A 24,474-nucleotide genomic window follows, 5' to 3' on the forward strand; every position below is an offset into this window, starting at 1 on the left:
GAAGAGACCACAGAAGGTCACTTGGAAGGGCCCTTTAGTCCAGAGGTTCTAGGAAGCATGATGACATAGGAACCCTCCAGGGGGGTCTATAGACTCACAGACCAGTTTACTATTTCTTCTCAAAGATAGCAGGGGAAAGGACCCCCAATCAGGCTAGAAGAAGGGGGCGTCCCACATTCCAGGAGAGCCACACAGCCCTGGACAGAGAGAAGGATGTTCTTTGCCTGTCTGACCCACTGCGATGAGGCTAGGCTGGTTTTGCCATTTTCCCTGGACTCTGAATGCCAACCCAGAGCAAGGGGACCACCTGGAAGACACTGACGATCCTAGATCTGAGTAGACATTGGTTCTGGTCTCATCATCAGGGCAGGGGCTGCTGGGGGCACAGTCCACATCATCCCCCTCTCCATAGTCTTCAAATTGCTCCTCGTTGCTGATGAGAGAGGCGGTGGAGTGAGTGGAAAGGTCTGATGTGGTCATGGACGGAGTGAGGACGAGGGACCTGAGGGCCATAAGCACCCAGTTAGTGAAAGACAGAAGGCCGACTTGCAGCTCCTGGAGGAAGGGAGGAAATCAGCCTAGCCCTATGTATAGCAGGAGCCTAGCCAAGTCTAGACCTTTTGACTTTGGAGACCTCATCCTAAGGGGAACATCCCACACAGAAATTTCCACCATAAGAAACAAAACACTGGATGGGTAAGCAATAGATAGATTAAAATTACACTATAATTATAGTTACTGAATTAGAATATGTACCACTGATTCAAATTATTAAATTATAGAGGATCAAATGTCTGTTGAAAGGCTTATACAAATATTGGCAAGAAGGCAGAGAAATAAGAATCAATGATAAGTTAGATACAAACTTTGAGACTTAGTAATTAATAAACTTATTTATTTTGGGACAGATTTTACTATGTTGGCAATAATGGTGCAAGCCTCTAATTCTAGCATTCAGGAAACAGAGGCAAGCAGACCTTTACGACCAGCCTTGTCTACATAGCGTAATCCGGGCCAGCCACGGCTATATAGCAAGACCCTGTCTTTTTTTAAAATAAAGGACAGGTGGTGGTGTCACACACCCAGTACATGGGGAAGCAGAGGCAGGAAGATCTCTGTGAGTTTGAGGCCAGCCTGGTCTACAGAGCTAGTTCCAGAATAGTAAGAGCTACACAGAGAAACCCTGTCTCAAGGAAAGAAAGGGAGGGAGGGAAGGAGGGAGGGGAGAGGGAGGAAGGGGAGGGAGGGGAGAGGAAGGAAGGGGAAGGAGGGAAGAGGAAGGGAGGGAGGGAAAGAAATATAAATAGTAACATGATAATAGGGCTTAGGTTAAAGATGCTTGTTATTTTCTCCAATTCTCACTTTTTTCCAACTTTTAATTATCTCTTAATTTTAAAAAATTATTATTATTATTAGTAGTAGTAGTAGTATGTGCGCGCACACAGGCATACCAGTGCAACGGCTCATGTGCAGAGGGGACAGCAGAGTTCTGCTTTGTTGATTTTACTGCCTCCTCCAGGCCACTTCGCCTGCTTGAGGCTCCTGTCTCTGTAGGAGTGCTGGGTTACAGATGCTAACTACCACATTCAGCTTTGTACAGGAGCTCTGTACTCAGGCCACACGGCAAGCACCTCCACCCACTGAGCCAGCTCTCTCAAGACAAGTAAGCATGAGCTACCAGGTGAGAATCAGCCCCCAATTTGTCAAAGACCCCAGACTCTAGGGCAGTGGTTCTCAAGTACAGTTCTTCAAGTTGTGGTGACCCCCAACCATAATACTATTTTCATTACTACTTCATAACTACAATTTTGCTACCTTTATGAATTGTAATGTAAATATCTGATATGTAGGGTATCTGATACACACCCCCATGAAAAGGTCATTTGACAATCTCAGGGTCGTGACCCTCAGGTTGAGAGCCACTGACTGGTTGGGGCCATCTTCAACCTGAGAGCAAAAAGAGGTTCAGCCCACAGCCTGCCTAAGTCTATCTTCCCATAGTCACAGTAAACTTTCTCCTCGTCCACAGATCATGACTCCCCAAGCTCAGGGAGTCCACACTCATTGTGGGAAACTTGGATCCATGGGAAAAAGAAATACACACACACCAAAAAAACAACATAAATAAATAAACAAACAAAAAAACAGGTTAGTTCTCAAACCATAGCTCCAGGGAACCCCAGCTTCTATAAGGATCACAGCTCTAACGACAGGATAGATACTAAGGATTAAGTCCTTTGTCAGCCAATTGCATTTTATGTATTCACACGTTGTCTCCCCTCAGGGTCCTCTGTATTTTGAGCCTGAATGGTTCACAACCTCCCTTGCCCCCATAAATGTTGGTAAAACCTCACCAGGGCTGGGGAGACGGCTTGTAAGAGGAGCTGAATTCAGACCCCAGCATTGGGAAATGCCCCTGCAAACTCACAAATGCCCTCTTCGGGCTTTTATTATCCATCACACACAGACACACACACACACACACACACACACACACACACACACACACGCACACACGCACACATGCACACGCGCGCACGAGTTGATCTTGCAGAGGTTGGCGGCTCACAACCATCTGTAATTCCATTTCCAGAGGACCTGACACTATCCCTCTTTTGCCACCTGTGGGCAACAGAAACACGTGTGATGCACATATATACATTCAGGCAAAACACTCATACATACAAAAATAAATCTAAAAACAAATCAGGTGTGATCATGGCATACACCTTTAATCCCAGCACTTGGGAGACAGAGGCAGGCGGATCCTTATGTTTGAGGCCCAGCCTGGTCTATAGAGTGAGTTATAGAACAGTCAGGGGTATACAGAAGAAACCCTATCTTAAACCCTATCTTTAAAAAAACCAAAAAATAAATCTGAAAATAAATAAATAACTTTAAAGATTAAAAAAAAAACAAAACACAAACTCTTGGTTCCCAGCCCTGGTGATTAGTCACAGGAAACAAAAGGAGAACCCAATGGCAAATGATGGCTCCCAGATCTGTGAGTCATGAACCACTGTTCTTGTGTCAGCCCACTTCAAGGGCCCCTTGATGGCATCCTGACTCTGAAAACCATGCAAACACAAGAAGCTTGGGACTGAGAAAAGCACAGGTGGCTCAATTATGAAAGTTAACTTTTTTATGAAGTCTGAGATGATTAAAAATTGGTAATTCCCCCAGCAGTGGTGGTGTACACCTTTAATCCCAGCACTTGGGAGGCAGAAGTGGGCGGATCTCTTGAGTTTGAGACCAATCTGGTCTATAGGGTAAGTTCTGAGACAGCCAGGGCTACACAGGGAAACACTGTCTTAAAACGCCAAATCAAAACAGTTGGCAGTTTCATGTGGTTCAGCCACTACTAAAGCTCCTTGCTTACTCCCCCTTCTCCTTCCCCTTGACCCTCTCAAAGACAGTCCTTTCTGCTGACAGCAAACTGAATATCGGGAACTGCCGCTCTGCCGAGAAGCTAGACAAATGTTCACCGTCTCCTCTTCCTAATGCTGGGACTTGAACCCAAGGCGTTGGTGATAAGAGACAATTGCTCTACCAATGAGTTAAGGACAGCCCAGTCCACTCAGATCTTATTACTGTTTTAAAACACTTCCGAGGAGAGCCTAGCATTAATGCTGAAACACAGACTGTAGAAAGTGACTTAAATGATAAACCTCCCACCTCCCAGAAACCATCACTGCTCAATTTCAAAGACCAATTTTCCCAAGCATTTCCTAAGACATCTTTGTAATGAGCTTTTTAAAAACGACCACAATAAAAACAAAACAAAACAAAAAACAGTGCTAGAGTCATAGGATAAGTGCTCACCACTAAACTACATGCTTGGCCCTGTGTCTGCTTTTTTTCTTTTCTCGTGTTTTTGAGACAAGGTTTCTCTGTGTGGCTTTGGAGCTAGGTCTGTAGACCAGGCTGGACTCCAAACTCACAGAGATCCACCTGCCTCTGCCTCCCAAGTGCCAGGATTAAAGGTGTGCACCACCAATGCCTAATGGGTTCATATCATTATGAGATCATACCCAGATCACTGAGTAGCCATTAGAAGTGGAGTTCTGAAAGCCACACATGGTGGTGCGCGTCTTTAATTCCAAGAGAGAGGCAGGCATATTTCTGTGAGTTCAAGGCCCCGCCAAATAAAGCTGACTTCTGCAGAGACCTGAAATTCTGGGATCATTCCTACTACCATGAAACCTGGGGAAGTTAACACCTTCGGTGCCAATCCCCACAAGGTGTCACATGTACTTTCTGGAGATACCTTCCAAGAACCGCACTTCTGGCCCTGGGGCCGCATGCCATGCTGCTCACTCACTTGTCCTCTGGCAGGTACAGGCCCCCCAGTTCAGGCTCCTTCTCGCCAGGACTCCTGACAGAGCCCTCCAGGCCCTGGCTGCTCTCCATGGGGCTATCCATTTCTAACTCCTGGGGTCCCTCAGGCAGGGCCAATGTCATCGCTTCCTCCTCGTCTTCCTGGAAGAAGCCAGGTTCCCTGGAGAGGTGCTCGCCATCAGCAAAGGTAGAGCTAGAGATGTCGCTGCCCTGGCAAAGACAGAAGGACAGAATGAGTGATGTCAGCTTCCTGGAACTTAGTACTCATCAATCAGGATGGCCAAGTAGACTCTGGATATGAGGATGTCTGGTTAGCTGTGAGAGCCTCTCGTGGTAGCTGATTAATGAGAGCTCTGTAAGGGGTCTGCCTTCCAGGCAGAGCCATCATTAGAAAAGGGCCACAGCCAGGCCAACTACTTTTTGAGGACCAGTGGCTATGTTGCACAGTTTGGCACAGGAAGCCACATGCCTTTGTGAAGACTTCTTTGGTGATCTGCACTGTGGGTGGGCCCATCCTGGTCAGCTGTCAGGGACAACCCTGACCTCACAGGAAGAACCTGAGGCAAGATGGTACACAGCCAGGCTGCACCTTGCATGACCCTGCACAGCTGCAGAACCTCAGCACCCTCTTCTGTAAATCAAGAGTGGCCATGGGCCAGACCTGGTGGTGCACTCCTTCAATCCCAGGCAAGGTGAGCATGTGACAAGCTGCCAGGAGTGGCACCATCAGCTTGTCCACTTACAGGCATGAGCTGCATCTGACCTTCACCGCAGCCCCAGGACTTCACCGCCTTTCACCGTCTCTAGATGACAGGTCTTACCTGGGAGTCTGGGAGTCCTGCCTCACTGAAACAGACCCACAGCACACAGGTGCTCACCCAGTACCCCACAGCAGCACTATGACAATCTTGCGAGCCACACGAGCTCCTCACAGGATGGGAAAAGTGGCCTCATGGGGACTATCTCAGTCATAGGACAGAATATAGGTCCCCAAACATCCCTCACACCCCAAGACCAGACCACCCTCCTTCTAGACTTCTGAGCAGAGCACACGTCTGCCTGCCTTTCACCAAGCTCTCTGTCCATCTCTCACAGCAGCCCTCTCAGAGTGCCGTGAGGTGTACATGGCACAGATGCCCATTCCCGTCTCATCTAATGCCTGAGAAAGATGAGGTTCAAGGGAGGCAGGTGGCTGCTGAAGCAGCCCAGCTTACAAAGGGTTCTGCTAAGACCTGAAACCAGACTCAGCCTCACCAAGTCTGGAGCCCCATCCGCCTCCTAGCTCTGTGTCCACAGGTGTATGCCCACATAATCACTCAACATTTTCTTTTAAAATTAACTTCTCCCTTTATTAACACCTTTTCATTCAACCCACAATTGTTTGCCTAAGGCAAGTGGAAATTTTAATTATAACTTCAAACCCAATTCCTGCAGCTTCCCCTCAAATTAAAGTAATAGAAAGGCAGCAATAATGAAAGTGAACAGGATGAGACCAGTCCACGTCTGTCCCCTCACCCTGCCCTCCTCAGGGAAGGGTGAGGAGTACTGGGTCAGCAGCTCCCAGTTTTGGGAGGTAGAGATGCCTCTGCGCCCCTAACCTATGCCCCTCCTCTCAGGCAGGGAGAACAAGTCACCCAGGAGACCTTCTGAGCCAGCAATGTTCCTTTATGATTCTTAAGTTGTGAAGCAAAGGGAAGCTCTCCCTGGCAATGACATCACCCTTACAGGTTCTAGGTGGACCTGGACTGGGAATATGGGCTTTCAGAAGCTGTGCGCCACCCTCCAGCTATGCCTACTCAGGCCATGGCCCCAAAGAGAACCTGTTTTGTGTGGCTTTGGGCAGAGGCTGCCTTGTTGTATACTGGAAAGCTGTGGGGACTGTGTAGGACCTGAGGATGAACCGCCTGGGGATGCCATGCAAATTCTACTCAGGCTGATGCAAGATGTGGGCCTCTGTACTGAACAAATCAAGGCTGGTTTCAGCCCCCAGGCAGTTAGAATCTCACCCAAATGTGCTGTATGCTGTGAGACAGGAGACAACACTGTCATCATCCCCCCTGGTCATCATGCTGGCTGGAGACCCAGGAAGTATACATCTATACCATGCATCTCTCATGGTGCCCAGGACCTGCCCAGAGGGCTGGCAGGGCAAGAAATGGTTATCCCAGGAGGCTGAGTTTCCAATGAGAAATGTCACTGCCCAGAGTAAGTTTCTGAGACTCTAGTCTCCAGAACTCTCCTTTCTTGTCCTGATCACCAATATGTAGGGAAAAGGAGGGAGGGAGGGAAAGAAAGACAGACAGACTGACTGACTGACTGACTGACTGACTAACTACACAAGCACATCCAGGTCAGATCCAAGCCTGGAGCTACGCAGGCCTCCTCAGCGTCCGTATGGAAAGGCTTCAGGAGGGCAATGTCCCCAGCAGGCAGTGTGGCTCTATCTGCTTCCCTGGGCTCTGTCCCAAAGACAAAGAGGTGATCCTAATCACAGAGCTCTTGTCATTCTAGGCCATAGGGACAACACTCCCATTAGCCACCACAGCTTGCTTGTGTCCAAACTATCTCAGGGACACCTTCTTTCCCAAGGTCGGGGTCAGAGGATGGCAAAGGAGATGAGTATGCCGCTGTGTAACCCTTGGGGAACCTGTGCGGCTGGGACCAGCGAGGGTACAGTGGTCAGTCATGGTAGACCTGCTCACAAGCCCTGTGCTCCTGGATTAAAGATCATCTCTATGAGCCCCTGGGATTTCCCCTAAAGAACAGGGTCTGTCGTTCTGCCTGAGGCTGCATGGCAATTCACATAAGTACCAGTATAGCCGTGGCCACCTAAAGTCAGGTTGGCCTTGGGAGAGGCTGGAGACTGTGTTCAGAGCCTGGATTGTCCAACCTGCCATGGGTCCTTGGCTGATAAGCTAGCAAGATCCTGGCTGGGCCCGGGACTAATCCAAGGACAGGGGTTGCTGGAGCCAGCACTGAGCCCAAGCCCAGGGAAAGAGGACCCAGCCAGCTGCATCCCCCAAGTGTCCCCACCTCCACTTTTCCACTTTGTCCTCATCTGAGGCTGGATGGAGCTGGCCCCAGTTGGAAGTAGTTGCCAGCAGGCACACAGCCTGCCCGTCGACCTCCTCTTCAGTCTCAAGAGCTGTGTTCACCCTTCAGTAGGCCCCACAGCCACCCCTTCCTCTGTAGGAAGTTGGAAAAGGCTGAATTCAAGGGCCAGTTGAAAAGACCAAGTATCAATACACGTGGGGGGCCGTCCAAGCCTCGGAGAGGCTCACAAAGGCCCACTGTCCCTGCTGTGCAGCCAGGAGGTGTGTCAGGACCCAAACTAAACAGCTTCATTTGGTCTTCACTCTCATCCACCTTGTGGGGGTGGGGTGGGGTGGGGTAGAGGGATGTGGGGAGCAGACTCAAGGTCACACACCCTAAGTTTCCTGGCAGGCGATGAACAGAGAACCCTGACTGTACAGAATGACTACTTATTTCCGTTCTCCAGGAGCAAAGAGACTCATGTTGTGGCCACCGCGGGGTTTCTACTGCTGAACCCCAGCAGCCAGCATTACAGGAGTACAAGGCCGGTGATGACTGAGCTCTTCTTGAACCAAACTTCACCATGCCACAGAACCTAGGTGATCAACAAAAGAGCATCTTAGGCTTCGTGCCGACTCTGGTGTGCTCGCTGCCCAGTGGGGTGACTACTGGATGAGGGGTTTCATTTCTGAGCCTCATCCAAAAGCATCCATGATGAGTCCCTGTGTTAATGCACTGCCACAGCGAATCTAATCTCAGGCAGCACCTCACCTCTTCAGGGCACTGAAAACATGACACAGAGATGGTGGGTGTTGCCGACAGGATGTAGAGAGGGCTTCGGTCACACTCTACCACATGTGAGCACTGCAGCCTTCAGGTTACTGCATCACCCAGTGCCTCGTTCCCCCATCTACACAGCTGAGCCAGCCACAATATGAATTAAGAGAATTGGTAACTGTTCCAAGTCTTAGAATGTATGGGAAGGGCTTGATAAATGTGAGCGATTACTGTCATTAGCATGTTAAAGGATGATATGCAGGGGTACACCTGAGCATCTTGACTTCTACCAACCCCAAGGAGGCCCAGCTCCAGGAGGCCAGGTTACTTCTCCCTGCACCAGGGCCCTCTCTTGCCCACTGTCTTGGCAGGTCTGTCTGCAAGTTAGTCACACCCTGTAATACGTGTTAAGATGCTTGCTAGGGAAGGGAGCCCAGGAGGCCCCAAGGCTCAGGCTCATCCACCCCCAGCCCTGGCAACAAGCTCCACTCTGCAGGCGATGACTGGGAGCCAAAGTGAAGCTCTGTGGGGACAGTGGTGGGTAAAAATAGCCTGGGCGGGCACATCTCAGCTTCCCTTGAAACCAGGCACCCGTGGGTACACGTGGACCTCCCACTGCAGAGAAGAGGCTGTGGGCAGGCACAGGGCAAGCCTCATGTTGGGGAGAACTTCACTGGTTGTTAGGCCAGGCCAGTAATGGACTCTTTTATGTAATGGCCAGCTAATAGTCTGTAGATATGGGACAGGCCAGGGTCATAATGGGTTTTCCCTTTGGGTGGCAGGAACCTGGGGGGGCAGCTTGTGACTGCCTAGAACAACATACACCTTCACAGCCCACCATGGCGTGGCTGCTCTCCTCACATAAACATGGTGGCAATGAGGTCTGGGAAACAATCCTGACTGTAACTGACTTCCACACTGTGGCTGCCAACCCTGCTGGAAGTCAGTGACCAGATGCCCATCAGTGGTGAAGAGAACCTTAGCTCCCCCAAAGGGCTACCTAGTGCCAATCAAAGGCCAAAGGTGGGACCAGGAAGTTGGGGTTGGCATGCACGCACACACACACACACACACACACACACACACACACAGAGGCCATAACCTTGACCCGCCTCCAAGGCCAAGGGAACTCACAGGTGAGCTGGTCACTAAGTCATCTCCGTTGCTCTAAGTGGCCTTACCCCGAGAGATCAGAGCTCTGTAGCCCTGAGCTTCCTGCTCTGGTGCACCAGGTGTGGGTCAGAAGACCAGACACACTACCATGTTCCTTCCCAGATGCCACCCCACCACTCCAAGGAATGGCAGCCATAGCAGGGTTTGGGCCTAGGTTCCATGTCTGCTCCTGAACCCCAAGAGAGGGTCTCATCTTAGATCAAGGCACACTTCAGCAGGAGCCCCCAGGAATTGATCTCAGTGCAGAAATTCCAATGTTGCTGTCAACCTCAGTGGGGCCTGAAGGCCCAAGATGGGGGAAAGCAACAACAGTGGGCATTTCCTCATTGTTTTATGCATGCAAGGGGAGAGGGTGGGGGAGGGGCTGCTCAGGCAGGCTCTCTGTGGGACCTGTGCCTGGTGCTTAGCAGTGGCAGAAGAGAATGTCATGCCAGGGGTTCTCGGGCCTCCAGTGCTATTTAAACAGAGCACTGGCACTCAGACCTAGCCAGCTGCACTAGCCACAAATGTGGAAGCCCACACAGTCTTTCATTGCAACTTCAACTGTCTCCTTCCCAGCCCCATGCCACATACTCTCACTTGCTAGCAGGAATGGCAGAGGATTAGGGGAAGGGAGACATGCTGTAGCTCCCAGAAAAACTTAAAAGACAGAACATAGCCCTAAGTGGAGCACAGATGGGCAAATTCCCCAAAGGGGCAGAGGCATGCAGGGATCTAGAGAGCCAAGTCATTACAGAAGGTCTAGAGTAAGGGGCAACACCAAGGAGGGTCTGAGGTAGACCAGGGCGGGCGGTGCAGCTCTGGCCAGCAGTATGGTCTGGCTCACAAGCACGTCCCCAACTGTCTGGAAGGCTGTGTGGTCTGCCTCAGCTGGACACCAATCAATACCCAGCCTAACCTCTGACCTAGGGTCCTGTGTCTTTGACCAGATGCCTACTGACCAAGTGGAGATAAAAGGCTCCCACATCCTTAGCCAGGGCACATCTGGCACTGCCAAGGAACTGGCTGCTGCTCTGGCATTCTTTGTCTTCTGGTGCAGTAGAACTCAGGAGGGCCTCATGCAGATAAGCAGGAACCCTACTGCTGAGCCATGTCCCTTGCCACCACACCAACCAAGGAAGCTGGCAGGATGACCCTAATCTCAGAAGTACTTCGAGAGGTGGCAGGTACTTAAAGATGACGTAGGATCCATTTACTAAGATGCAGCCCTTGCACATATTTATGAATCTCTTGGCGGTTTCAAAATACACACAGCAAAACTTCACAGAGCTGGAGATGTTAGGTCACCTCCCTCGGCAAGGATGGAACAAGCAATGGATGATTATTTGGAAGACAGAGGAAGAGAACACCAATCTAACCGGGTTCACATAGCATACTTCCCAACAAAGCCAACAGATCAGAGGCTGATGGGAAACTAGACACTTGCAGAGTACTAGAGAACCCCCCACTCTCCATTGCAGACCACAGGAAAGCACAGAAACCCCCTCAGATCTTTGCACATGGATTACTTTGATTACTCCTTTAACACAGTAATCAAATAGCATCATCAATGGGAAGAGACAGACACTGGCCCATAGCACGAGGACCTCAGCAAAATAATAAAATGGTTGATATCTAATCAAGCCCTAGCATCTAAAGTACTAAATGGGGAGGAACAAACCACAAACTACATGTCACTAAGGAGAAAGGGACCAAAACCAACATAGTACCTTCTATGACACAACTGGTGGACCACAAAAAGAAAAGCTCACACAGCTCATGCCCATAATCCCAACACTCAAGGATCTAAGGTAAGGGAGCACTGTGAGACTGGGGCCAGCCTGGGCTACAGAGGCAGTCCCAGGCCAGCCTGGGCTAGAATGAAACCCTGCCTAAAATCAAGTAAGGAGAATGACATGCAACTAGATTAAAGGGAGCAGGGTTCTAGGTCAGTGCTCTCCAACCTCACTGTCACATCAAGTCACACGATGGGTGCATTAAACTCAGACAGGATCCGTCTCTGGTTAGGAGGTCTGGAAATGTGCATTTCCAAGTCAGGAGAGGTTAATGAAAGCATTTCTGGCAATGTACTGGGTGAGCCATAGAGATACGGAGGAATATACAATAACCTCTTACAGAGCTGAGCCAAGGGCAAGATGCTGCAGGCTGCAGGGCCTGATGGCTGAATATGTGGCCAGGCCCAACCTTCAACAGCTTCCTAGGGTAGACAATGGTACCTGCACTGCCATCAAGTCGGACGTTCCTCTTTTAGGGTGTGTTAGAAGCAAGCTTTAAGGAGCGCTGGGGTTGTAGCTCTGTGGTAGGACACTTGTTCCCATGCTATATGAGGTCCCCATATGCAGTTCAGTCTCTGCACCAACAAAACAAACAGCAGCAGCAGCAGCAGCAACAACAAAGCTAAACCTGACAGAAAACAGGAAAAGACGGCTTGCCCTGTAATCAACCGATTATAGAAAACTGCAAGAGTTCTGACAAATTTTGCATCACTTAAAAGTAATATGAACAGCTGGGCAAGGTGGCACACACCTTTAGTCCCAGCACTCAGGCAGAGGCAGGCAGGTATCTCTAAGTTTGGTCTACAGAGCAAGTTCCAAGATAGCCAGGGCTACACAGGGAAACCCTGTCTTGAAAAAAAAAAAAAAAAAAAACAAATAAAAGTGACACAAACAAGCAAAGCCACTCTTAAAGAAAGTCACTGCAAGGTCAGAACCCCAGAAACACCAGGCCTGGAGGAACAAACACCTTGCAGGACTAACCAATAACAGAGCAGGCAGTAATAGCTGAAGTGAATCTCTAAATGGCCATTCTTACCACCAATTCCAAATGGAGCATTTGATGGAGAGCCATCCCCAGTGGCCCCTCCCTAGGAGCAGGCCTTTGTCTCTCTCCACTGAGGCTCTCCTGGGATCTCGGGCTCTGCTCTCCCTCATTTCCCTTTTCTCTCTGAAGAGAGACCCCGACAGCTCTCTTCAGCTATGTATGTACATTTATATGTAAAACTCTCAATACTCGGCACCTTAAAATCTGTTTATGTTGTTTTCTATTTTTGAGCTGGGATCTGTAAAAGAAGCAACTAAATTGAAACAAGCTCATCAGGGCTTTAATCCAACATAACTGGTATACTTATGAACATGGTGATGCATGCCTGTGGGTCAGCTGGGTGTGGTGGCACACATCTTTAGTCCCGGCACTCTGGAGGCAGAGGCAGGAGTGACAGGAATTCAAAGCCATCCATGAGAGCCACATAGCAAGTTTGAGGCCACCCTGGGTTACCTGACACCGTATTTCAAACAAAACAAACAAACAAACAAACAACTCAAAACAACCAGGAGGGAAGTCTGTCAAGAAATGGAGATGGGTGGGGGTGGGGAGGCACACAAACAAAAACAGAGACTGTGGAACAATCAATCTTGTTGGTACACTGGTCTCAAATGTAGCTTCCAGAATCCTGAGGAAATCTATTTCAAGTATCTAAACCACTAGGCCTCAAGTACTTTGATATGGGAGCTCCAGCAACCAACAAGTCCTTCTCTTTGCTTCAGGGGAGGCCTACAAGGATCCTCAGATCTCTACATGAACACACCTACAAACAGATGCACACAAGAGCATCACAGATACAAAAAAATGATGGTGCCAAGGCTGGGTATGTATAGTGATGCACACCTTTAATCCCAGCACTCAGGAGGCAGAGGCCAGCAATCTATGAGTACAGTCCAGGATAGCCAGGCTACACAGAGAAAAACCTGTCAAGAAAAACAAAACAAAACAGTGCAACAGCAAAGGTGATTTTATTTGTCCACAATCCTGCTCGTGGGGTTATAAAACAGATGTGAACAGTGACTGGTTAACAAATGCAGAAACAGCAGGCAGCCTCAGAACCACAGGCCCTGTATGAACAGCCTCTAATCCTGGGGCTGTCACCTCTGTGGCCAGAAGGGCCTGGTAATTGAGCAAGATATTTCCAGTTTCTCCACACTAGACAGTATTTCTGGCTACTTAAAATCCAGAGCAGATTTCTTCCCTTTGTTGTGGCCAGGACAGGAAGGAGGGCCTCTACCACTCTGGAGACACGTGGGCACTCTGCTTAGCTGTGATGCCAGCCTCCTGAGGGCCTTCCTTCCCTGCTCCCACGGCTGTGCAGGATCAGTGATGGTGACTAAAGCAGATTCTGGCTGAATCATCTCTAAGAAAAATTCACCGGCGAGGAAGTGAAGCCACCTTCAACTTTTAATAAGAAGGATTCAAAGAGGATATCTGGTCTACCCCTTTCCTAGTAGTCAGAGTCGATGACCTTGATTTTCAAATAAGCACGTGGGCTTAGGAGGCAAACTCCCAGGGTTTATGAAAACAGAATTTAAATTGCTTCCACATCTGGAAACCAAAGCAGCAGCTAGCCCCAAGAATTCCAGGCATGCCAGCCACAGAGAAGCGGAGGGTCCAGAGAGGCATTTCCTGATAACCTAGGGTTCCCTCACCAACACAGAAGATCTCTTCACACGTGGAGGGAACTTGTGAAGCCACACCTGACCATGGCCACACTGTTCCATGCATCCTAGAGAACTCTTGCTTTCTCCCCTAAACTCTGTAAGGTGGCATCACCACAGAGAACTGTAGTTCAGGCATAGTCCAGGCTTTCCTCAATTATCGTTTTTCCTCTTTTTATCTACATCTACCAAGTAAGGGTCACCTGATTAAAGCTGGACCCCCTGACTTCATATAGCCATCTAAATTACATCCTCTTTTTGTACACTTGGCCCCCTGGCTGGCCTGGAACTCACAAAAACCTGCCTGCCTCTGCCTCCCATCCCAAGTGCTGAGATGAAAGGCTTGCCTTTACACCTGAACCCAAGTTCTGAAAGAAAACTCCCCAGGTACCCTGGGAAGAGTTTGTTCCCATCAGTCACTGTGCCTCAGGCTCTCCTGAGAAACTGTGGGCCAGGGCAACTCATGTGCTGTCGTCAAAGCAAAATGCACAGACTACACTGAAGCCTGCACAAGGGCTCTCCTGGCTCCTGGAACAGGCAGCTATTTTAGGCTGCAAATTATAGCTTTTAAAGATGTGGCTGTTTGAAGCGAGAGCTTAATTATTCACATGGCCCAGCACTCTTGGGGCTGACTTGGGGAGCGCCATATTGTATCACTGTGACAGGAGGAGATTTCAGGTGAAGGTTTGGGAAGCAGTGGCCAGCTCTCTGCCCTCTGCCTGGGTAGTCTCAAGAGAGGTGATGTGGAACTCCCAGAGAGGCCACTCCTGGGGAGTACCCTGGGTAGAGTGACACATAGCCTGAAACCTGAAGCCAAAAGAGGACCTAGCCTCCTCCCTCTGCCACAGAAACCCTCAGGCCGTGGATGGCTCAGTGAGGTCCCGATGTTCACCCACAGGGCTGGGCACACTGCATGGAGCAGACAAAGGAGCAGGCAGACGAGAGGGACAGCTGGAGAGCCATGTGGCTTTCCTCCCCTCAGCACCTGAACCACCTAAGCCAGGGCCTTGTATCCAGAACCTTCCCCTCCCCTGTTGTTCTGTACCTCTCATCAGCTCAGGGCCCTCGCATCCCTCCTGCAGGCTTCACTTGAGGTTCTTCCTGTCCTGTGGCCTCAGCTAGTGCCCTCCTAAACTCTGCTCAGTTTGAGGCAGGTAGGAGGACATTAGGTCTGAGTACAGCCATAGCCTGGGGCTCAAAAGGCTAAGGATTCAATGGGGAGGCCATTGGAAGCCTTCCAAGAGTCTGGTCCTCAGACGAGAGTCAAGCCCTTCCACAGGCTCTTTCTGACACGCTCACCCTCTGCAGTGCCTGAGTGTTATGGTTACTATCTGAAAGGGGACTGTGAGTCCCTGACTGCACAGAAGGCGGAGAAGTCATCTAATGGCTACTGGACCCTTAAGAGAAGACAGGAAAGGGATCAGAAGTGGACCTAAGCAAACAGGATTTGAAGTCACTACTTACTCTTAAAGCCTGTCTCCAGCCAGCACTGAACGCCTGGCAAAGCCCTATCACCTGGATGTTCTCAAGACCTGTCTCCCAGGACCTCAAACATGGTCCACTGCTCCTAAACTCTGCCCCCACCTCATGAGTGCCCCAGGCCCAGCTATCCAGTCTAGCAGACCCCTACAGGCTCAGGACTCAGCCTACTCTCCACCTCCACCTCCACCCTGCCAGCTTCTGAAGCCCAAGCCTCCCACAAACAGTGGTACCTGGGCACATGGGGATGACTGAACCACTCACTCCTGCCCAGGACTCCTTCATCCATTTCAGGACATTTAAAGCAAAAGCACCATCCACGGACCCTTCTGTGGTCTCTGCCACTTAGAGAAGGACAAAGTCATCACAACCAAGTGAGAAGGGCCTTCTACTAAGCACCTACTGTGTGTATCATTTACTCAGAGGGGGAAAAATTTAAACGGACAAGGGACACACACTCACAGAGCCATAAGGACTGAGGCCTGAAAATCAGGTCTGATTTTAGCACAGTGAGGAAGGCTCAGAAAAGTTCCCAAACTCTTGGTGACTGTCCAACACCGCAGTGGACAACAGAGCACTGGAGAACCCGAAATTGAGACATGCAGGCTGTCCAAACAGGAATCAGCAGTGTCGAGTCACTGGGACTTGGTGAAAGGTGCAGAAACCATGACACAGACCGGAGGGTAATCCTCCTGTCTTTCCATACCCCAGGAAACTACAGAGGCTGCACCTGGAAAGAGGGATGGAGACAAATCTGCAAGAAAGCTGCTAAAGGAAAGCATATGTAAAAAACAAAAACTCAGACACAGGGAGAAATGACGGGAGGGGAGGTTCTGCCCAAGGGTTAAAAAGTAGTCAAGGGGGCTAGAAAGATGACTAGGCAGTTAAGAGCACTTGGTGATCTTCCAGAAGACTTGGGTTCATTCCAGATATCCATACAGTGACTAAAAACCATTATAACACCCTCTTCTGGCCTCTTCAGGCATCAGGCACACACTTGGTGCAGAGACATACAAGGAAGACAAAATATCTACACACACCTTTTTTTTTTTTTTTTAAGTAGTAAGAGGCTCTTGTCACATCAGTGTCCTACTGCTACTTTGGGGAGGTCAGTAACAAACAGCTCCCTGCTCTAATTCTCCTCTCAATCTAGGGGGGAGAGGAGGAGATGATACCCAGCGAAGAAAGTTGACCAATGACCCCCCCCTTTAATAACAACTGGGAGCTCATGGTCCCATGTAGTGGGGGAGGAAACTGAGGCTCAGGGGGGCTGTCCTGCTCTCCCAGGAACACACGGCTGCAGCACCCACTGGGATCTGATTTGGTGAGTCCAGTTTGCAAGCTTGTCCATTTGAACCATGTAATACCGTGCCTCAATCAATTCTGCTACCACTACAGGTGGCTCTGCTGTCCCCGCTTTGCAGAAACTGGGCAAATTATATAATTTCTCCAGAGGTTACCTAGTTTCTGTGTTTCATTAAATCCAAGACGCCTTCTGTTTTAGATGCACTGTTATTTTAAGTGCACCAAGAATGGAAAGGTGCTATCAGCTAAGTTCTAACACACACCAAGTGTATAACACACAGCAATCTGAAATGTCAACATGCAAAGGAAGAATCTGTCTCTGAGTCTGGCGAGAGTGTAAATGGAGATGGGGATCAAGTCCCTGCTCCTGTGTGTGCCAATGGTGGTCAATGACTCCATTCATACTGAAAGGTTTCTATGCCCCAATATTAAGCCTCTTTGCCGACATGTAATCCAAACCAAACCGAATTAATAGTTAAAAGTCCAGGTTTATTGGTAAAACGCTCCTGGGCAATTCTCCTGCCGCCAGAGAGGAGCCAGGAGAAGAAACCGAAAAATCACATGGTGGGTCTCCTGTAGGTGTGGTACTGAGCATCTCTGGGGGAGGAGCTGCCAAACTTGGGGTTTTCTAAGTTCGGACAGGGTTTGGAGAGAGAGATGGGGGGACTGAGGTGGGGCTTCCACCTGAACACATACTTGTATACGTGAGCATGCCCACATACACACATACATTTTCAGTGCCCCCTCCCACTGTTACCATAAGCGCCTTCGAGCCTTAGCTAATAATTGGCACAGCTGGACAAATAACTACAAAGATGTGCCGGTCAATCCTGCCTTGCAGACAAGGACCTTGCTCCACCACAAGGCTGTCACCTCAAGGTTATCACATAACATTGCTGGGCAGGAGTTGTTCTGACCACCACCCACTGTACCAAGTCAGGCTGTCTGGCCTCACTGCAGAGCTCAAAGTGGCCAAGCTGGACAAGCAGGTATGTCTGGCTCCCTGGAAGACTACCAAGGACAGTCACCTAATGTGGCCAGTGGCTGCTCAGCCTGCACCGTTTAGACTGGCTCCTCTCCAGACCTCCTGCGGCCTCTGCAGCTATCTGAAGCGGCAGCACTTTAATAAGGAGGATTTGTGGGCTGCTGGACAGACTGCAGCACTGCTCCAAATGAGCCTTTACCCAGGGCACAGGTGCAGGCACAGGCAGGTCATGGCTAGAGTGAGGGGTGGTCGGGCAGAGGAACAGAGGGTCGCTCTCCCTAGTACACTACTGCAGCCTGTGCAGAGCTATGCAAAGTGGGTAGGTAGCCTCTGAGAGCAAGGACCAAGTGCGGCCCCACACAGAGCCCCAGGGGGTAAGGCTGTCACCTCAGAATGTGCTCTGCATCTCATTCACAGATTGCTATGCAGGTGCCAGTCACTTGGTTCCCCGCCCCCCTCCCCCAGCCCCAGGTGGATGTTCCAGGACCAAACTGGTTTCTTTAAAAATGAAGGCACTGGGGAAGGACTTGGCTTCTCCATACAAACCCTCAGGAGGTGGGGTACCACCAACCCCACCCCCAATTTCCTGCTAGCCACTCTGTTGTAGACTGCTAATCCCAAGAAAAAGCTGGGAATGAGTGCAGGGTCTGAAATGCCAGCACCTACAGTCACAGGGCTTGCTGTGAGTGCCCTTCAGGCTTTACACTCGGTCAGGTGGGGGGAGGGCATGCCTGGGAAGCAGGCACTCATGGTGTTCTGACATAGCACATGAGGAAGCAGAATTCAACAGTGTACCTCAGGCTGTGAATGATGGGGCCAAGAACCAGGTCTACCTATACCCAGATGTTTTCAGGCTCCCAAACCTATTTTCCTACCCTAAGTGGACAGTGAAGGGTGAGTGTGTAGAGCAGGATCAGGCTGGGGGTTGACACAGGCATTCTCTCTGGAGAAATCAGTAAGCAGAAACAAAGGAAAAACTTCTATGCTTTCTCATGTGAACACAGGACTTAAGTGGGGAACCAAGAGCAGACGCACACACAGACACACACCTGCCTTTGGCTCTAATCCCTTTCCATTCCAGCCAGCTGGGCTATGAAGCATGGATTCTCTTTTTATGACACCAGGCTTGTAGGACATGGGGGCAGGGGACAAGATGACCAGAGAACACCCTGCCTTTTCCCACACCCTGGTTCTGTGCAGGGCTTCCTCTTTAAGTCCCTTAAAAGAGAAAGGCTCAGCCAGGCATGGTGACACAATCCTGTGATCCCAGCACTAGGAAAGCAGAGATGGAGATCTCTGCAAGTTCTAGACCAGCCTAGTCTACATATCGACTGCCAGCCCTTCCAGGACTGCATGGTGATGTCCTGATATTTGGTCCAACCCCCCCCACACACACACACACACATACCCTGGTTTTTATTTTTAAAGAGGAGGGGTGCTAGAGAAATCTCAGAGGTTAAGAGCATGCATTGCTCTCCTGGAGGGCCTGAATTGGATTCCCAGCACCACCAGTGGCTCACAGCTGCCTGCAGGTTCCAGGGAGATCCAGGTCCTCTAGCCTCTGCCAGCATCTGCACTCACTCATATGTGTACATGCATGTGCACACACACACTTACAAAAAATCCAGGGGCTGGAAAGACGGCTCAGTGGCTAAGAGGACCTGAGGTTGGTTCCCACATCAGATGGCTCAGGACTGTTTGTAACTCCAACTCCAGGGGAAGCTGATGCCTCCGAGGACACCTGTACTCACATGCAGACATTCCACACAGACACACACACCTATGTTAACTAAAAGTAATAATAAACCTTAAAAAACAAAACAAGGATATTTTAATTTTTTCCCCCAAGGCAGGAACCCTCTGTGTAGTTCTGACTGTCTTGGAACTATCTCTGTAGAACTCATAGAGATCCACCTGCCTCTGCAATCCAAATGCTAGGATTAAAGGTCTGTGCCACTACCACCTGGCTTAAAAACAAAACAAAACAAACAAACAAAAAAAGCACTTTTTTTTTTTAAGATAAGACTCCCACAGACAAAGCCACACATCTTAGTAACTGACTGCCTTAGCTAGGGTTTATATTACTGTGAGGAGACACCATGATCATGACAACTCTTATAAAGAAAACATTTAATGGAGATGGCTTGCTTACAGTTCCAAAGACTCAGCCCATTATCATCATGGTGGGGGGCATGGCAGCATGCAGGCAGCTGAGAATCCTACATCTTGACTCAGAGGCAACAGGAAGTTGACTGGCTGTCACACTGAGTGAAGCTTGAGAAAAGAGAACTCAAAGCCCGCCCCCACAGTGACACACTTCCTCCAACAAGGCCACGCCTCCTAATAGTGCTATTCCCTGTGGGGGGTCAGATCTCTTTTCATCTGAATAATGTTGGCATGGTTGGGGAACAGCACTTGTCTAAGAAGACAATGCTGGTTGAATCAATTAAATCTCTGACCAACAAGAGAGAACCTCCTCTTTGTTAAAGGTAGTCGAATGCTGTGTTAGAAAAGTTGCCATCACTAGAAGACACCTGCTGGGCAAGTCTGCAGCTGGAAATCACAGAGACAACCATGGCTCTGGGCCACTGCAGAGGGCTCTGACCTTCAGCTGACCCTTCCAAGATCCACACATCCCTGGCTGTTGCTTTTTGCCCCCATTACCTGCTTCCCATGTCACTAGAAAAGTGAGGAAGGGATCAACAGGCTCCCCAGGTACCTGTGAAGGTTCTGAGAACCTTAGCCAAACTGTAGGATCCTGAGTAAGGTTGTCTGGGAAACCCAGACCCTATCAGTTTTCATGGGCACATGTGAAATGGCTGATGCTGAATTCCATTTAGTTTACAGTAGTATGATGAGGCCCTAGATACTTGGGTAAGGACTGCCAGACATCTGGCATGAGAAAATGAGACCTCCAAGCCCAGGCTTTGGAGGGCACACTCTCCACACCTGACACCCACTGTGACCTCTGGGGCACACTGCTTTGAAATGAGGTCAAGTTAAAAGCTGCCAACAGTCCTGCCCAGGAGAAAGAGCCACTAACTCATTCCAGCCGCTGGGAACTCAAACAGCACCCTAACCCTTAGTCACACCCACACTGAGAAAATGGGTGGGGAGGTGTCTAAAATACATACTTTGAACCCTAGATAGAGGTGAACCCCCAAAACTGCTGTCCCAGTGTGTGGAGGACTCTCTGGGATCCTTTTAAGGGATTAGGTACCCCAAATTATGTGGCCAACTGTCCAAAGTAGACAGGCAGAGGGAAGTCTAGGGCATCTGAGGCCAAAGAAGATCTGGAGAGATAGAGACAGAGCTGAAGAAGACAGCATGTAGGCTCCTTAGTAGGTCCTTTAACTGGTCTTGCCCCAACCTGATAGGAGCTTGCCAGTATGAACATGGAGATGGATTCCAAGTAGCTATCAGCTCCCAGACACAGCTACCAGTGTGTCTCCAGCAAGGGTTCTTTCTACTAGTTTCAGTTGTGTGGTGGTGGAAAACATCATTTGTACCCATCTAAAATCATGTGGACAGGCTTATCTAACCAGACCCAGGCTGAGGGCAGGAAGCTCAGAGCTGCATCAGTCACACAGACATCTCTTCCCTGAGAGATGCCAATTACCCCTCAACCCCCAAAACTACAAGACAGCAGAGCCGTGAAAGGCGACTGGGCGGCAACTGTTTTAGTCTCAAAGCCACCACCGCTCTCATCCTATCCCCCTGCTGCCCAGTAGCAGGCATCCCTCAGCTTTTTCCCCTGCTGTCTCCATGCATAGCTAAACCCTGCAGTCCTGCTGCACACACCATGTAAGACGCTACACACAGCTCCCCTTCACTCTTCCTCCCTGCTTGCTCTCAGCCCATCTCACAGGCTGCCTGACTTGTGGCTCCATGCAGCAAGGGTTCACATCCACTCATCCATCTCACTCACTGACAGCGCACTAACCCTGAACACGGAAGCTGGCACAAGTCAGATACCTAAGTTCCTATGGAATGAATGGTTGAAGCAGCACTTGCCCTGTGCCAGGCAATGTGGGAAAAGCACTCTGCCCTGAAACACCACCTCATAGAGGAGACTGCAGTGCCATCCAGGAAAGATCACAACGCCCAGTGAAATAGCAGCTGGTCGGGGCAGTACCCTCATTAATCTAGCAGTGACACCTGAGTGCTCTTCCTCGTTTCATGGCCAGTGATTTGATGCCGTAAAGATCTAGTTACTGAGTCAAGACCTAACAGAGCTGACCCATGGAAAACAAAACACCACCCCAGGGTCCTGTGTACCTGGAAAGGCCAGGGCACTAGACATCACTAATGCCAGATGGTGGACCAGACAAGAAATCTTCCTATTTGAAACATAAGCCCTGTGCCAAGAGACAGCACAGGCCAGAGGGTGGAGTGGAGTGGAACTCTCTGCCCAGGCTGTTCCAACCCTACCCAGGAGTTGCCTGCCCATCTGCAATCTCATGGGAAATCTCTCCCACTCCAGCTCCTCCTGACCCTCACCAAAAATAAATACACAAAGGGAAATCCTGAAACCCCTTAAGGCAAAATTCACTGTAGAGAAACCATAGGCACAACAGGCTACCAAGAGGGACTACCAGCCCCCCAAAACAAGGCACCTAGTCATTACCACCAGGAGTGGGAATGACAAAGGAGTAAGTTGTGACAGCCCCCAAGGAACAGCTCAAGAGGAAGGGCCTCCCAGGACAACAAGAGGCAGGAGGTGCCAGCTTGCTTTAGGCTGGGTCATGAGGGAAACCCCTGCCCCCATGCAATTACCCTGTAGAGTCCCTAAAAGGCCTCAAACCACTGTGGTCCCTCTAACTTCAGCCTTTCCTCCTTCCCTGGCTAAAAGTCCTTTCCAAGGACAGGCTCCAGGCAGTCTGTCCCGTAAGATCTCCCTTGGGGCAAAGGTCAGACCTTTCGGCTTGCTTACCTGGCCTGGCTAGTAAACCATCCCTGCCCGGAAGCCCAGTCTTATCTCTCAGGTTTGCCTTGTCATTTACTCTGATCACTACACCTAAACCCACAACCCAAAATCCCAAAGTGGTTTCTATCAGGCCGACTTTCTTCACCAGCTTCCCCCACTTCTACAGGTCACTCTGCACTCAAAGAACCCACAAGGACTGACCGGAGCATTCAAGATAGTCTGGTAGTGTCAGATTAGACCCAGGAACTCAAGGTCCCAGGGAGAGCAAGGATGTGCCCCACATATAAAGTTCCCTAGACATTTAACCCTGCATTTCATGAGAGGCCATAAGCAGGTTAAAGTCTGGGTCGGTGCCACAGTACAAGAACCTGGTCAGTGGGGGAAGAGGGGGGCTGAAACATGAGACGTCCGCTAGAGAAGGTGGAAGGTGGACAGAGGAGACAGCCCATAGCAGAGCAGAGGTCTTTGCGGTTGTAAAACCCTCCCTACAGAGACTCCTTTATCTAGCAATCACAGAAACTATCTTTTACCTGGGGAGGGCTCTGAAAAATCACCCCAGGGAATGAGAAAACCCAAGCCAATTATCACCTCCCTCTAGCTCCATGAAGGGAGGAAGAGGTTTATGGAGATCACCAGGAACTCAATCAAGCTCAATCCAAAAGGAATTCGAGAACCAAGCACAAGGCAGCCCCCCCCCATCCCTCTGCTCCTTTGAGGGGGGCTATAAATCAATGAACACGGTGATTCCCTCAGAGTCCGGGCACAAGTTATTTCTAGCTCTTTTGGAGAAAAGCAGGACCAGAAGTGGGACAATGGTATGGGATACGGTCTAGGATTCTGTTGGGACCAGGTTTACAGAGGCTGCGAGGCTAGTTCCTAGGAGACACTTGTCGCAGCAGAGAGGCATTAGTGTCAATAGCTTACGCCGAGGTGGACGGTGGGCTTTTATAGGACACAAGGATGTAAGCTGGCAGCCTGTGCACACCTCCACCCAACATAGCAGCATCTCCCTGAGGGGAAGCAAGCCCGGTCTTAAATCCCTTAACTGGCTGGCTCTGTCTTCTAACCCCTCAGATAACCCAGGAGAGAGAGGAAACCGGCTCCGCGCAATCGCCATCACCTACGGAAAAACTTTGCCAGGCACAGCTCCCTAGAGAAGCAGTCCAGCCAAGAGCAAGGCGCTGATGGGGTGGCGGGGTAAGCTCATAAGTCCCCTTCCCAATCCCACCAAATCCCCCTAAAACACTTCTGGAAACAGCGCCTCAGGTAGAGCGGCCACCCTACTCGGGCACCAAGCTGGTTCCGCTCACGCTCCCACCTGGGCGCTGGGCCGAGGGCCCGAAGTGGACAGAGGGTTCAGTGGCGTCGCATTTGAGCCCCCGCCAGACAGCGCAGGTACCCCGATCTCCCTGGTCGGCATGGAGAAGGTGGACGCGAACGATGGATCCTCCAACTTCCAGCTCCCAGGTCAGGTGCATCCCGAGGCCGCCACTTACCTGGCATCCGGGAGCCGGCGGGGTGTGCATCCCCCGACCGGCCGCGGGTCGGGCCGCTGCAGACGGAGTAGAAGCCAGACGCCGGTAGAGTCGGGTCGGGCGGAGCGAACGGGGACGAAGCCAGCACCGTGCTCCGAAAACAATCCGGGCGACGCGCTGCTCCGCACCAGTTGAAGCCGCCGGTCCCGCCCCCGCCCGCACCCGTTGCCGGGAGACCCGCGTGGGCCGAAGGGGTTCTTTGTATCAAAGCTGCCGTGACATCACGAGGCGCCCGGGCTCCCGAGGCTCTGGCGGCTGGGCCTCCGTGCAGGGGCGGGTCCAGAGGCCCGGCGGCCTGGGAACCCGAGCCGAGGGGGCGGGGCCCAGGTAGCCCCGCCCACCCAAGGTAAGGGGCAGGTGGCGGAGGCGGCGTCCGCCAATGGCCGCAGGGTCGGCGCCTCAGTGGGTGGAGCTCGCCGGAGCGCAGTTGTTGCAGCT

At 50.6% G+C, this 24,474-nt stretch overlaps 1 protein-coding gene across 3 annotated transcripts in view; it reads right to left on the reverse strand.

The window, feature by feature from the left end:
- Positions 1-24,474, reverse strand: part of Rab11fip4 (RAB11 family interacting protein 4) — a 101,180-nt gene that overhangs the window by 12,480 nt on the left and 64,226 nt on the right. The window contains exons 1-3 of one of the 3 annotated variants that reach the window (XM_051179826.1): positions 23,998-24,312; positions 4,322-4,548; positions 308-502 (exon numbers count right to left, since the gene is read on the reverse strand). In XM_051179826.1, coding sequence (XP_051035783.1) covers positions 308-502; positions 4,322-4,548; positions 23,998-24,027 — 452 coding nt within the window. In that variant the 5' untranslated portion in view covers positions 24,028-24,312. Of the gene's footprint in view, positions 1-307; positions 503-4,321; positions 4,549-23,997; positions 24,313-24,474 lie in introns of those variants that run through there. The other 2 variants (XM_051179825.1, XM_051179823.1) reach the window with 2 other exon arrangements.

Source organism: Phodopus roborovskii, unplaced genomic scaffold, assembly GCF_943737965.1.
Source record: "Phodopus roborovskii unplaced genomic scaffold, PHOROB, whole genome shotgun sequence".
NCBI lineage: Eukaryota > Metazoa > Chordata > Mammalia > Rodentia > Cricetidae > Phodopus > Phodopus roborovskii.